Raw genomic sequence first — 13,364 nt, forward strand, 5'->3', positions numbered from 1 at the left:
TCATTTAGATTTTTTTTTTATTTTTTGTTCGATAGAGATAGAAAGAGAACGAGAGTGGTAAAAAAAGAGAATGTAGTAGAAATGCTCATCGAAAACAGACAAACTTTTAAGAACGCACTCTTTTGATTAATTTAAAAATAATTTAAATTCCATTTTAAATTTTCAACTTAATTTATGAAGATCTAAATTCAAATAATTTATTTTTATGATTTTTTTATTAAAAATATGTATATTGAATTAGTGCAATATTTATGTTTGACGGATATCCTCAATAGGAACTTCCATATTCTGTAAAAAGATCATTGCTTCTCCCATTGAGAAGCTCGTTATGAGCAGCTCTTTTCAGCAATACAGATGGCATTTCCCCTCTCTTCTCCAAAGATTTTCTAAATTTTGAAGTTAAAGGAAAAAGATTTCTGTTTCTCAAAGATATTTTTATGATTTCTTTGTTTTTTTTAGTCTATTTTAAGTCATCTTCTTCGTTTGTTATGTGATTGGTTTTGAATGGTTTCTCTGGCTATAAAGTGTCTTCGCCGTTTTTTCTTCTCTATTAATGGCCGCTTGCCGTCTTCGTTGACCGCACGTAATAAATTCTTCATGAGAGTTTTTTCATTTCCTTCGTAATGTGTATTTAAAGAAAAATAAAAGTCAGCAATGTGGCTGGATTTCCTTTTTTTTAATTTCTCCTAACTTTTTGCACTTTTTATGCACGAAGAACTGATCTTTTTTTATAATTTCTTCCTGTTGGATCGGACGTGAGCTCGCTCGCTGTGAAGCTTACTATCTTTCTCCCTTTCGCGCACTTCTTCTGCCAAATCCCGTAAATCCGCCGAGCTCCAGGATTTAATAAATCCGGTATTTATTCCGCCTTGAGATCTACGGGCTGCATAAATCCTGTTTGGCAGGATTTAGCATAAATCCTGCTCAAATTCTGCATAAATCCTGTTGCCAAACAGTCTCTTGAGTAGTTTTTTTTTTCTTTTGACCTTTGCGTATTGGGCACCCTTCATAATCGAAGCAAAAAACAAAGACATTTTTGCTAATTTCTTGCATGTTTTTTATCAATGATCACTGTCTGAATCTGAGTTCTGGGGAGCTAGCTTCTTTCATCAAGGTTTCTGTGGCCTTTATGCGTTTTTTTTTTCATACAACTAATCCGTGCTCTATATCTTTCTCTTGTATCTAAATCATTCAGATTCATTTATAAAATTTCCTCTTGCGAAGATTTAATACGATTATGATTTCTTTTTCTATTGACCCATTGCCTGTTGAAGAAAGCAAGAATTTTTGTAATCGCTTCGAGTTGTCTTTTTTTGTATATTTTTTTCTTCATAGTAGTTTCAGTCAACTCTTTTGTGGGATATATAATTGAGTGAGTTCGCATAGTTATGAAGCTTTTTTATTCCTTGCTTACCTCAAGCAATCAGTGGATCAAAAGCTACAAGCCCTAGACAAACATTACTTCTGAATGGTTTTCTCGTCTTTAGCCATTTCAGTTCAAGTTAATTTCTGATTATTCCTTTCATTAGTTTGAAAGCCATAGTTAGTTGTTATCTTTATCATTCGTGTTTTATCTCCTAGAAAATATTGGCGTTGCATGCATCAAGAGAAAGGGCAATAAAGGATCTCATAAGTTTTTAAATTTTTTTGCAGGTTTTTTACTCTGAGTTTTTCAGAGAAATTTTGAAAGATGTATGTGATTGAAGATAAAGGAGGAGCAATTGCTCTGATGATTGCTTCCTTGCTGTTTTTGGGCACCTGGCCTGCTGTTTTGACACTTTTGGAGAGAAGAGGTCGTCTTCCTCAACATACATACCTGGATTACTCCATTACAAATCTGATCGCTGCCATTCTAATTGCTCTTACATTTGGCCAAATTGGAGATAGCAAACCTAATCAACCTAATTTTATCACTCAGCTTTCCCAGGTGTTTCCCCTCTTTACAATATGTGAAGTAAATTTTGACTTATTTATTTATTATTAACTACTATTTTTTTATAGCCTCTTTTAAGATCTTTTAGTGCTTAGTCATGGGCAAGTGTTTTTATGCTTGCTTTATTTAATTTAGTGAAACCATCATGTTGGTTTACAAGAGCATAAGTTAGCTATGTTATATATATGTGAGTATTAAGTGATAAAAATGTTATTGAGAGTCCAATTAAGTACCTTAAGTGAGAATTATTTGGGGGTGTGTAAACCATAAAGAATAGTCTGAGAAATATTTATGAAGGTAGACTGCAAGAGTTGCGCCGATTGAATATTAGGCAGTGAAAAATTATAGCTATGGTATATTCGTCTGTGTAGCTGCTTCAGTAAAACAACAGAAAAATTTTTACCCAAAAACATCATAGAAACATTCATCTACTTTTCCTAAAGCAATGCAGCTAAAATGGCAATAACAAACAAGCCCTCAGATGGTTTGGACATGTTCTAAAGAATGTAGATGATTCACCAATAAGATGGGTAGATGAAATAGATAGTAAAGAATAAAAAATGAAAAGTGATAGATCAAAGATAACATAAGGAAATTTTATACAGAAAAATTTACTCAAAATAAAGATAGCACGTTGTTTAACATGTAATATGAATCAATAAAAAATGAGGATTTATAAAGTTTATCCCATTTAGTTGTGACAAGGCTAACGTAAATGAAGGAAGAATGATGGGTTCCAAGTAATTGACTCTTTACTTCAAACTGCTTTTGATATTTTAGTTTTATACTATATTCTAACTTTTTCAAAAGTTTTGCAATTTCTTGCTTTACAAGAATGATTGACCCTAAGTTACACTTAATCAAATTTTATTTGAATTCTTAAGTCACCCAAGAAGAGGTAAAATACTTGTATAACCTATGTTTAATTTCTTACAAACTGTTTGGTAAATGGCATAAACATGATAAATAATCCTTCTCTTGTGACTGAAAAATCACATACACTCTTTTCTCTTTAGCAATTATGAGAAAATGATTAAATTGGTCTCCTAACTTTTTTTGAAGGACCAAAATAGTCCCCAACAATACAAAAGAACAAATTTGATCATTTGACTCTTTGAACATGGATAAAATTAGTTATTTCATGGGATCATTTAGGTCCCTATTTAAAAATTCAGTTACTAAATGAGAATTTTAAATAGTCGAAAACCATTTTGATACTTCATAAATAATTAGAGGACAATTTTGATCGTTATCTTAGCAATTTATTGATGAGGGTGATAGAATCTTTCAAAGCAAAGGTTTGGGGACATATCTAGAAGATCATGACAATCTATAAATGTGCTTCTTAACGAACTTGCCAGGTTGTTGGGAATCATTCATAGTTTTGGTCAATGACATATTGTTTCTTCCTTTTGTTTTACCAGTTCATTAATACAACCACTTTATGTTCAAGAAATAGGAAAGTTGAATGTTATGCTTCTTCTTCTATGAATCTGAATATGGCAAAGTTCAACTTACTTACATGGGGAAACAGTTTTTCAGAAATTTAAAGTTGTTTTAATAATATTTCCTTTCTGTATATGCTTATTTGTCTGCTGTTGATTCTAGCTTCTTGTTTTCTCCTTAATGTAATGGGTGGAAGCAGGTTTTTCCTGTCAAGTAATTAATATTTCAGAAATTCATATGCAGGATAACTGGCCCTCAGTGTTGTTTGCAATGGTGGGTGGGATTGTGCTGAGTCTTGGGAATCTATCAACACAATATGCATGGGCCTATGTTGGCCTTTCAGTAACAGAAGTGATAACGTGTAGCATAACAGTGGTAATAGGTAAAGACTTGATACTTTGTGTTTGCTTGCATCATCATCTCATTATTTTTGTCTATTTATTCTTCTAGAAAGCCTTCTTTTATCACACAACTTTTGGTGTCTTTTACATTATTGGGGATTGGGCCAAAGATGATGTTGATCTCAAATTAGTTTTATTTGCTGATATTTGGGATTGATTTGTAATTGGTAGCATCTCTTGACCGTGTATGATGTTTTGTTAATTTGAATATATTCTACCATCTTCACTCTTGAAAGTAATTATAACTTCTTAACAAGAAATGTTGCTTACCGGAAGAACTTGAGTGTCTATGTATTTATTATCCTATAAATAAATATACATATGTGAGTAGAAAAGAGGAAACAAACAAAAGAGAATGATATCACGATTAACATAACATAAAAGCATTTATTTGAATATTATACTTATATCCCTCAATGTAGTTACCTATCTAATGTGTCAGTACCTATGATGCACAGACACGGACACGACAACATGAATACGTCACGACACGGGACACGTCAATTATTGAAAATATAGGACACGGACACGGGTTGGATACGATACTATAGTTTTTATATTTTAAAAATAGTGTATAAAATTTGAATAAGTATAATTTTAAGAATAATAAGTTATTTAATAAGAATTTGTGCTTGAAATGATTAATATTAGGATGTTGAAAGTCGGGCGTTGATGTCGTTCATCGTTTATCGAGAGAGGAGATGACAATGCTGTCGAGAGTCGAGCATTGATGTTATGTAGTAAATATTGGGCATCAATGTTAAGAGGGTGTTGGTCGTTTATGTTGAGAGGGTGTTGGTCGTCGATGTTAAGAAGGCGTTGGACAAAGATGAGATGTCAAGTTGTTGGTGTAGAAATTGCTAGCATCGAGCATTAATATAAAGATGATGTTAGACTTTGATATGGAGATCGTTTTGAAATGTTGATGTTGTAACGATGCAGATGTCGATGTTGAGATGACATTAGGCATTGTTGTGAAATCGAAGTTGTAACCCGCCAAAGAGAAATGAAAATGAGAATATTCGATGAATGGGGTATTAAGTGCGGGTGATTGATTTGGTATTGTGGATAGGAAATAAGAAATTTATTTTTTATATTTTAAATAAGTAAAAATTTTAAATACAAGAAATTATATTTAAAAAATTCATAAAATATTTAAGATACACATGTCAGACACGTGTGTCCAATTTGTATTTAATATTTTTTTTTTAATCGGACACATTTATGGCGTGTCGGAGGAGTGTCAGACGCGTGTCGTGTCGGATACGTGTCAGACACTGCACGCCTCTTTAAGGAGAAGTGTCGGTGCATCATGGGTGAATACTCCCCCTAAAGTTGGAGCATATACATCTACTAGCTCCAACTTGTTGCAAAATAGAAAGAAAAGTAGGTGGTTTAGAGTTTTGGCAAAGATATATGCTACAAGATTTCCACAATCATGTATGAAATCATTTAGCTGCGAATGGTGTTGAGAGGACATGCGAGATGGAGTTTGAATATGATAAGTTTGTTAGAAAAGTAGCTAGTAGTCTTGTGGCATCGTAAGTAGGATCTTGGCAAAGCAATTGTGGCACACATGAGGGAGGCAAGCAAGTGTAAGAGCGTTGGGTAGGGAGTTCCCTTTTTTATGATATCTCTTCTCTAGTATCAGGAAGATGTCTTTGAAAAGAGTCTCGTTATTAACATAATTTCTCTCTTTTATTATAGTTTCTTTTTATTTATACTTTTAATCAATACTAATGGTTTATCAACCCATAATAACTTCAATTATTAGCATGAAATTGCTATTTTTCTCATACCCTCTTCAATGTTGCCTCTTCTCTAGGTTCAATAAGATGTATTAAAAAAGAATACCATTATTTATAGGATTTATGTCTTTTATTAAAATTCCATTCATACTTATTTTCACTCATAATGAAGTTATTTATTAACATTAAAATTCTCTTTTTTCATCATCATGCAACTTTTTCAAGCTTTACTCTTGTCATTTAGGCAACGTTATGGCCTTAAGCTCAATAGCACAAGATCAAACGAAGGTAGATTGGATCTTCATGATCATGAATGGGTATGTTATAGCCATCAAACAGGCTTCCTGTCAAACTCTTGAAAGATGGTTAAGATTATTGAGGAATTTATGCATATTGGGTATAAGTAGACTACTTAAATCTATCAAATTTGTGGATACCACCTAAGTCAATTAGGCATATGGAGACTATCACCTCTGAAAGCAGTACTTAATTTCCCAAAATTGTCAAGAACAATCATGACTTATAACTTTGATGTACAAAAAGTTTTTGCTACACTTGAAAGTGAATTGCAGGTTCTTTTTAACACTTTGTGTGGATAAAATTGATGCCAGTCACATTATTCAAACTTGCTCTACAGTTCCATTTGCTTTTGTAGATGGCATTGCTTCTCAGCCACTTGTATTGAGTGACAAAATGTTGTAGCATAAAATTTCATCTCTAACATCATGGCGCTTGTCAGGAACAACTATGAATTATTTCTTAGATGGTCGAATCAATAAAGCCGAGATTCTGTTCCCTGGAGTTGGATGCTTCTTGGTTGCCGTTTGTCTTGGATCTGCTGTTCATTCCTCCAATGCAGCTGATAATAAAGAGAAATTAAGTGGCTCCTCATGTAACAAACGTGGAAACGCTTGGTATAGCTTTTTGTTGCCTAATGCGTTTAGTTCTCTGCTTAGACTTTACTATTCTATCTTATAAGCTTGTCTACAACTTACAAACTTAAACTGTACAAAAAATGCAGTGCCTGGGGAGATTACAAGAATGGAAGCAAAGAACCAAAGAAAGGTATTCGGCAGTTTATTTCTTTCAAAATAATAAATAATTAATGGATATTTAATAATTTTGTAACTTTAGTACACATTTTGCAGATGTGGCAAAGGATGTAGAGATTGCAACTTATTCTTCGAACAAGAAGACAGAGAAGTCAAAAGCTGGCACAGCTGAATACCTTCTAGAACTTGAAGAACAGAGATCAATCAAGGCGAGTAATTTTTAGGCAGCTTTTGTTTTGTTGGAAAGTCTAATTTATGCCCTACGAAGAAACAACCTGTCCATATCTCGTCGCAAATTGACCTTTTGAGATAAAGTCGTCAAGAGATTTTGTAGGGGGCAAAGAACCTCATCTCAGCAATTCTGGGGTAGAGTCCTAAAACTATCAAAAATTTTATGGGCTGTTTTATTTAGTGTATTTTGGGGATTTCATTGTGATCTTTAGTTGCCCCAATTTTTCATTTTATGGGGCATCATTAGGTGATATATTGGATATATTTGGTCGGTGAAATTTCACAAACTTTGTTATATTGAAATTTACATGGGTGGTAATAGAACAATCATCAATTTGGTGAACATGAAAAAAAATTATTGATGTATTTTGTGTGTTTATCATCTTTATGTTTTCTTTGTTTTCACTGATTTTGAGAAGTGGCTCAAAATATTGTCGGGCTGATTGTTCCATGAAAATCTTATACATGCACATCCTTCTTACCGTGAATAATATAAATCTACATTACTTTTATGTCGCCATAAATAATTCTTTGATGCCTCTAAGTTTTAAGAATAGAATTGATGCTTATGTTCAAACAAGGGAACAATTGAGTTCACATTACAACAATAAACCTAGGTATTTCTATTTGTTTATAAAGCTAAAGATAAGGTTGGAGTAGCTCCAGTGGAAGATAAGATTAGAGAGAGTTTTCTTAGATGGTTTGGTCATGTTAAATGGAGGCCTTCCGATGACCCGGTTAGGAAAGTTGAGGTATTAGATTTGACTTATGTTAAGAAAGGAAGAGATAAACCTAAAAAGACTTGGTTAGAAAATATTAAAAATGATATTTCTTTATTAGATTTAAGTGAGAATTTGACTTTTAATATGAAACAATAGCGAAAAAGGATTCATATAGCCGACCCCACGTAGTGGGACAAAAGCTTGATGTTGTTGTTGTTGTACTTATTTAGCTGAAGCCTTCATTTAATGTTTTGCATCTTCTGAGCTTAATCTTCCAATCTCAATTGATCTTTCCTTTTGTAGCTTCTTAGCTCAAACTGACCAAATAATTGGTTTTTATCAGGTTTTTGGTTCAAACATGTTTCTAGGGCTGGCCATTGTGTTCTTTGCTGGCATTTGCTTCTCACTTTTCTCTCCAGCATTCAACTTGGCCACAAATGACCAATGGCACACCCTAAAGAAGGGAGTGCCCCATCTTGTGGTCTATACAGCGTTTTTCTACTTCTCCAGCTCATGTTTTATCCTTGCAATTGCTCTAAATATATGGTTTCTTTACAGGCCCATTCTTGGGCTACCAAGGTCATCTTTTAAAGCTTACATTCAAGATTGGAACGGGAGGCAATGGGCTTTTCTAGCAGGTCTTCTTTGTGGATTTGGAAACGGCTTTCAATTCATGGGTGGGCAAGCTGCTGGATATGCTGCAGCAGATGCTGTTCAGGTGAGTGCTTGATAAACATAGATTGTAACTTGCTCATGTGCTAATTTAATAGGCTTTTTAAATTTCTTCATAAATTGGGATGAAACTGTTAGGAAATACTTGAGTTCGCAAGCAAACCTATGGTGAAAACAGTGCGTAAAACTGCTGTTTACAGCAGAAAACAGCAAAGAACAGCAGATTTCCTGGGGAAAACTGATAGAAAACAAAGGATTCCACTAGTAGATGCAGGAAAACAGCAAAAATATAAGTTTCTTCAATTCGAGAGGAAGAAACAACTCTCCAAAATCTCTAGCCAAGCCTAGAGCCCCAAAAGAACCAACCCTATTAGGGGTGCAAACGAGTCGAGTCGAGCTCGAGCCAGGGGGTGTTCGAGTCGAGCCTGACAATCAAAACCCGAGCTCGAGCTCGAGCTCGAACTCGAGTCGAGCTCAAAATCCGAGCTCGAGCTCGACTCGTCGTCAAATCGAGCGGCTCGTCGAGCTCGCTATCGAGCCTCGTCGAGCCCATTAACGAGTCGAGCCCGAGCCGACTCGCGAGCCGGCTTGACTCGGTTGCACCCCTAAACCCTATATCCCAAATCTGATTTCAAATTCAATATACCTCAAACCCTACCAAAAAAATCCTAATTAAAGCAAAAGAAAAATTACTTAATCCCTTAACAACCCCTCATTCAAAATTTCCCTCTCAAACCTTGCTTAATTTAAGCCATTGGCCCACAATTGCTGCGCCCAACCCCCCTTGTCTGCCCCCTCCTTTGGACCGGCGGTAATAGACATCAACCAGTTCAGGTCGAACAGAAACTTCTTATAGGTGTCCTTTTTTATAGCCAATTAATAAGATATTCATTCAAGTTGATAAACTGGAATTCGCTCAAGGATGGCAAGAAAGTGAATGAAATGAAAGGAAATTAATCTTTGCCTGGATTTACTATTGATTTCCGATTAATCTTTAACCCAAATAACTTACTACCAAAGAGAAACTGGTGAATTGCATAAAAACCAATTTAGAAAATTTTCCCCTTAAATATCATAGAATCTTGAAGTAGCTTCCTTTTCTATGTTATTTTAAACTTGTTTGAGATTAATGAGTAATATCTCATGAACTAACCATTGTTCCTCAGGCTTTGCCGCTTGTCAGCACTTTCTGGGGCGTAATTCTTTTTGGAGAATACAGGAAATCATCCAAGAAAACCTACATTTTGCTGATAAGCATGCTTGTCATGTTCATAGTCGCAGTTGCTGTTCTAATGGCTTCCTCTGGACACAGAAAGTCTTGATGATGCTCCCATCTTCTCTTTTCTAATATCTCAAAATATATAAACTACTCTTTTGGTGCAACAGAATGAAGAACTGAGCTGTTTCTGTCTCTTATGCTTCTTAATGAAGCACATATGCTCTGCGCTTTTGCTGCAGCACCAGAATTACTATTTGGTGGTTGGAATGGCTTACAAGGCTGCATTCTCTGGAGCTACAGTTCAATATTTCATAACTTTTGATTCTTTCCCTTGTCCAATTCTGCAAAGTGACAGCTTTCCGTCTTGCAAAAATATTTAATAGCTCAGCTATGTTTGGAATGAAAAACAAATTGTATTGTTCCAGTGTTCTTGTTGAAATTCACGCACAGCCCCTATTTTCCTTTGGTCTTCTTTATCATGACAATCATTGTTGCAGAGGTATTGGACTTCTAGAAGTTTGGCAACTTCAGTTCTTACAGCCTCAATCATCTGAATCCTATCTTTTTATGATAATTTTCTTCTTCTCAACTCAGTGCTTCTTGAACTTAGAATGCATCGTGGAGTGATTAAGCTTCGTTTGGGATAGCTTCTTATTACTTCTTAAAACAGCTTTTTAGTACAACTGTTTTAAGAAAGCCGTCCCAAACGAAACCTTAGTTTGAAAGATGTTTTAGGCTTTGTTTGGAATAACTTTCTTATTGTTTTTAAAAGCAGTTTTTTAGTTACAATTTTTTTTTGAATTTAAAATTTTTGTACTAAAAATTTACTTTAAAGAACGGTTAAAAGTCTTAAACGAAATTTAAATGGCATCAACTTCAGAGATAAGCGCTTATTCTACTCCCGCTATGGGCTAGACTTAACTTTTTTGATAGTTTCAAAATGGATGCAGGATTGTTGGGCATACTGCTCATATGAACACTTAAGGTTCATTTGGGACGGCTTTTTTACTGCTTTTTAAATCAACTTTCTAGTAAAAAATTAAAATTTTTGTACTAAAAAATTAAAATTTTTGTACTAAAAAATTAAAATTTTTGTACTAAAAAATTGCTTTATGAGGTAGTAAGAAAGCTGTCCCAAACGAAGCCTTAGTAATCTTAGTTGTTTGCAATCTCTAAAGATAGTAGGTGATTATTACATATTTAATAAGAACAATTTCAAATAACTTAAGTAATTTAAATTTCAAAATGAAATAAGAACAATTTAGAATCCATACCAAATTAGGTCAAGTCAACCAAGTTCTAAAATGACAGTTATTACAAGGATAACTATTTACTAAGTGACTATGATAAACTCAAGGAAACCATATATAAATTCAATTTAGCAAGATTTCTAAGAGGAGTCTAAATGAAGATGAATTAAGTTTAATATTGGGTTAGGTCAACCATTTAGGATTCTAAGGCTAGTATATTGTTCATTACTATTTTATACAAGTTCTTTTTAGTGTTTAAGCACAATTATTCTCAAATTTAAGGTTTGATTAAACTTGATTTAGTTCAATTGAGGGATTGGGTCTATTTAGATTCATTTGAATTAGCCTAGGTTAAGTCAAAATGAATTATGTGATTCAATTAAGATGTATATGATAGATTTCGGCTTAATTAATCCAAAGTTAGTGCGATAGAGGCAGAGATCGAACAGAGAGCAAAGCTGTTTAAGGAATTTTCGAAGGTTGGAGCGCGGCGACGAAAAACTGGCGGGCTTCCTCTTTCGACGAAGAGTTCGATTCACTCAGAATGAAACTTCGGAGAGGGGCATTCAGGCAAAAAAAAAAGCTCTCTCTTCCTCTCCCTCTCTCGCGCGGACTTTTTCTCTGGATTTCGCGTCTCTCTTCCTCTGTCTGATCTCTCTTATTCGCACAACCTCAGCAAGACCGACTCCCGTCCGATCTCTTCCTGCTCCCGTCCCGACGCCGGCCTCTACTAGACGGACCCGAGCCCCCCCTTGCTTTGTCCGACGGCAGCTCCACCGAACCCATCGGCCACCCGACTCTCCCGGCTTCGCACAACCCCGGACTGACCCCGCCGCTGATCCGCCTAGACCGACCTAGATCTCCCCCCTCCGGACCGATCCCAACGTCTGGACCGAGCTCGACGCCCCTTTAGTCCCCGTCAGCCCGCAGCTCTAGCAGCCGACTCCACTACAGGTCGCTCCTTCTTCTTCCCCTTCTCCTCTTTCCTTATTTTCCACTTCACCTTTTTATTTCTTTCTCTTCTCTTTTTGTTGAAATTTCTTTAGCCATCTCTTCTGTAGCTCTTAATTCTTCTCCATCCTTCTTCTCTCCCTCAACTAAGAAAGTATAAGTTTGTCTGTTAACTGATTGTTGAAGATGAAGGTGATTGACATATTTGTTGATCTTGTGCTATAAGCCTTTATTGAGTTTGGTCATGAGAGAAAGAGGATGGTTTTGTTTGCAGAATAAAAATAAAAAAAAAAAAAAAGATTTTTTTTTTCTTTATGCGAATGATTTCTGCACTTTAGGAGCCATGATTGAATCCATACTTTAGTTTTATTTTCATGAAACAAATTTGTTGTATGTTTTGACTGTTATGAAAATCTCATGTTGTGTAAGGAGTTTGAGAATTTCTCATATATCAGAGTTACTCTTTTGGTGAATGAGATACTTCTTTTTATTGAAGATGTCAAGTTATATGGTTTTATAAAGCATGAATGCGTCCTGTAGCAAGCTTTATTAGAATCACATTATCTATGTATGTAATATATAGGAGCTAATCTCTCTCGATAGTTACATCACGTGATGTGAGTTTAAAGTCTCATGTAGAGATCTTAAAATTATAGCATCTTTCATTGAGTGCATGTAAAGTATTTGTAGTAATGCATGCTAGGAAATATTACACAACTTAACCAAGCAAAGAGGTTGGACAAGCAAGCGCGGAACACATTTCTCCTATATCTAATGAGTTCATAAGTTTCGGTTAGAGTTTGTATGATCATGTATGATATAAGTGAAGCATGATTTATATTCTTATGCCTTTTTGAGATTCGTGTAACTAATGTCGAAATCCCTCGTTGACGTTAATCATAGAATTGTATCATTGTTGACCATGGGTTTGAGCTAAGTCGTGAAAGCATGTTTCTTTTTTTACTTTTGCCTAAAATCCAAGTTCGGGTCAACCCGAACCCGAAACGGGTCGGGTTCGGGTTGAACAAATCCACCCGTTTTAAAAATCGGGTCGGGTTCGGGTTGACCATGCAACCCGAAATTGACCCGAAAGTGACATGAAAACTCATATTTGACCCGAAAATCCGAGATTGACCCGATTTTGACCCTAAAATCGAATATTGACCCGATTTGACCCGAAAATTAGTAATTTTAGGTCAACTTCGGGTCATCCGTGTCGGGTCGGGTTGACCCGGACTCGAATCGGGTCAGGTTCGGATCCAAAAACCTGACCCGTTTTTAAAAACGGGTCGGGTTCGGGTTGACCCGAATAGTGCCGGGTCAGTTCCGGGTTCGACCCGAACCTGACCCGCTGACCCGAATTGACACCCATTATGGGAGTTAATTCCACTTAAGTAAAGAAAAGTTGCAATCACTAAAAATAATATTAGGTTAATTAACTTAATGTGATATTAATTTGATGAAGTATATGGGCAACCAAAGTCATAGATAAATTTATAATCATATGAACCATGATTTAAGTCAAGTTGAGATAGTTGACTAGATTAATAGGGTCAATGATGGCATAACTACACCAAAATTAAATTTAAAAAGAGATATATCTATAATCACTTAGGATAAATTTAGACTAGATTTAAAAAAAAAAAAAAAACTAGTCTTGCAGGACCTATAAAGGTTAGAATTTTGAAAATTCATAAAAAATGAATCCATAGAGGAGAATTCTTTAGAATTTAAAAATT

General features: G+C 35.1%; 1 protein-coding gene across 6 annotated transcripts; it reads left to right on the forward strand.

The window, feature by feature from the left end:
• The first annotated feature begins 272 nt into the window (after positions 1 to 272).
• On the forward strand, positions 273 to 9,968 carry LOC110096775 (ureide permease 1). 6 transcript variants are annotated; one of them, XM_028697976.1, is made up of 8 exons: positions 273 to 399; positions 1,648 to 1,927; positions 3,623 to 3,761; positions 6,268 to 6,442; positions 6,550 to 6,593; positions 6,677 to 6,789; positions 7,877 to 8,251; positions 9,372 to 9,968. In XM_028697976.1, exons 2-8 carry the CDS (start codon positions 1,691 to 1,693, stop codon positions 9,525 to 9,527), a joined length of 1,239 nt encoding a protein of 412 aa, XP_028553809.1. In that variant the 5' UTR covers positions 273 to 399; positions 1,648 to 1,690; the 3' UTR covers positions 9,528 to 9,968. The 6 variants fall into 6 exon arrangements, with proteins under 6 accessions (XP_028553809.1, XP_020678515.1, XP_020678516.1 ...); XM_020822856.2 differs by having other exon boundaries at positions 275 to 604; positions 1,654 to 1,927; XM_020822857.2 differs by having other exon boundaries at positions 275 to 583; positions 1,654 to 1,927.
• Positions 9,969 to 13,364: the final 3,396 nt, after the last annotated feature.

The sequence above is a fragment of the Dendrobium catenatum genome, unplaced genomic scaffold (genome assembly GCF_001605985.2).
Source record: "Dendrobium catenatum unplaced genomic scaffold, ASM160598v2 fragScaff_scaffold_1023, whole genome shotgun sequence".
Lineage (NCBI taxonomy): Eukaryota > Viridiplantae > Streptophyta > Magnoliopsida > Asparagales > Orchidaceae > Dendrobium > Dendrobium catenatum.

Coding starts and splice junctions, on each gene's coding strand:
- LOC110096775 (XM_028697976.1), top strand. CDS start 1,691: ATGTATGTGATTGAAGATAAAGGAGGAGCAATTGCTCTGATGATTGCT. Junction 6,594..6,676: donor AAGCAAAGAACCAAAGAAAG/GTATTCGGCAGT, acceptor CACATTTTGCAG/ATGTGGCAAAGGATGTAGAG. Junction 8,252..9,371: donor CTGCAGCAGATGCTGTTCAG/GTGAGTGCTTGA, acceptor ATTGTTCCTCAG/GCTTTGCCGCTTGTCAGCAC.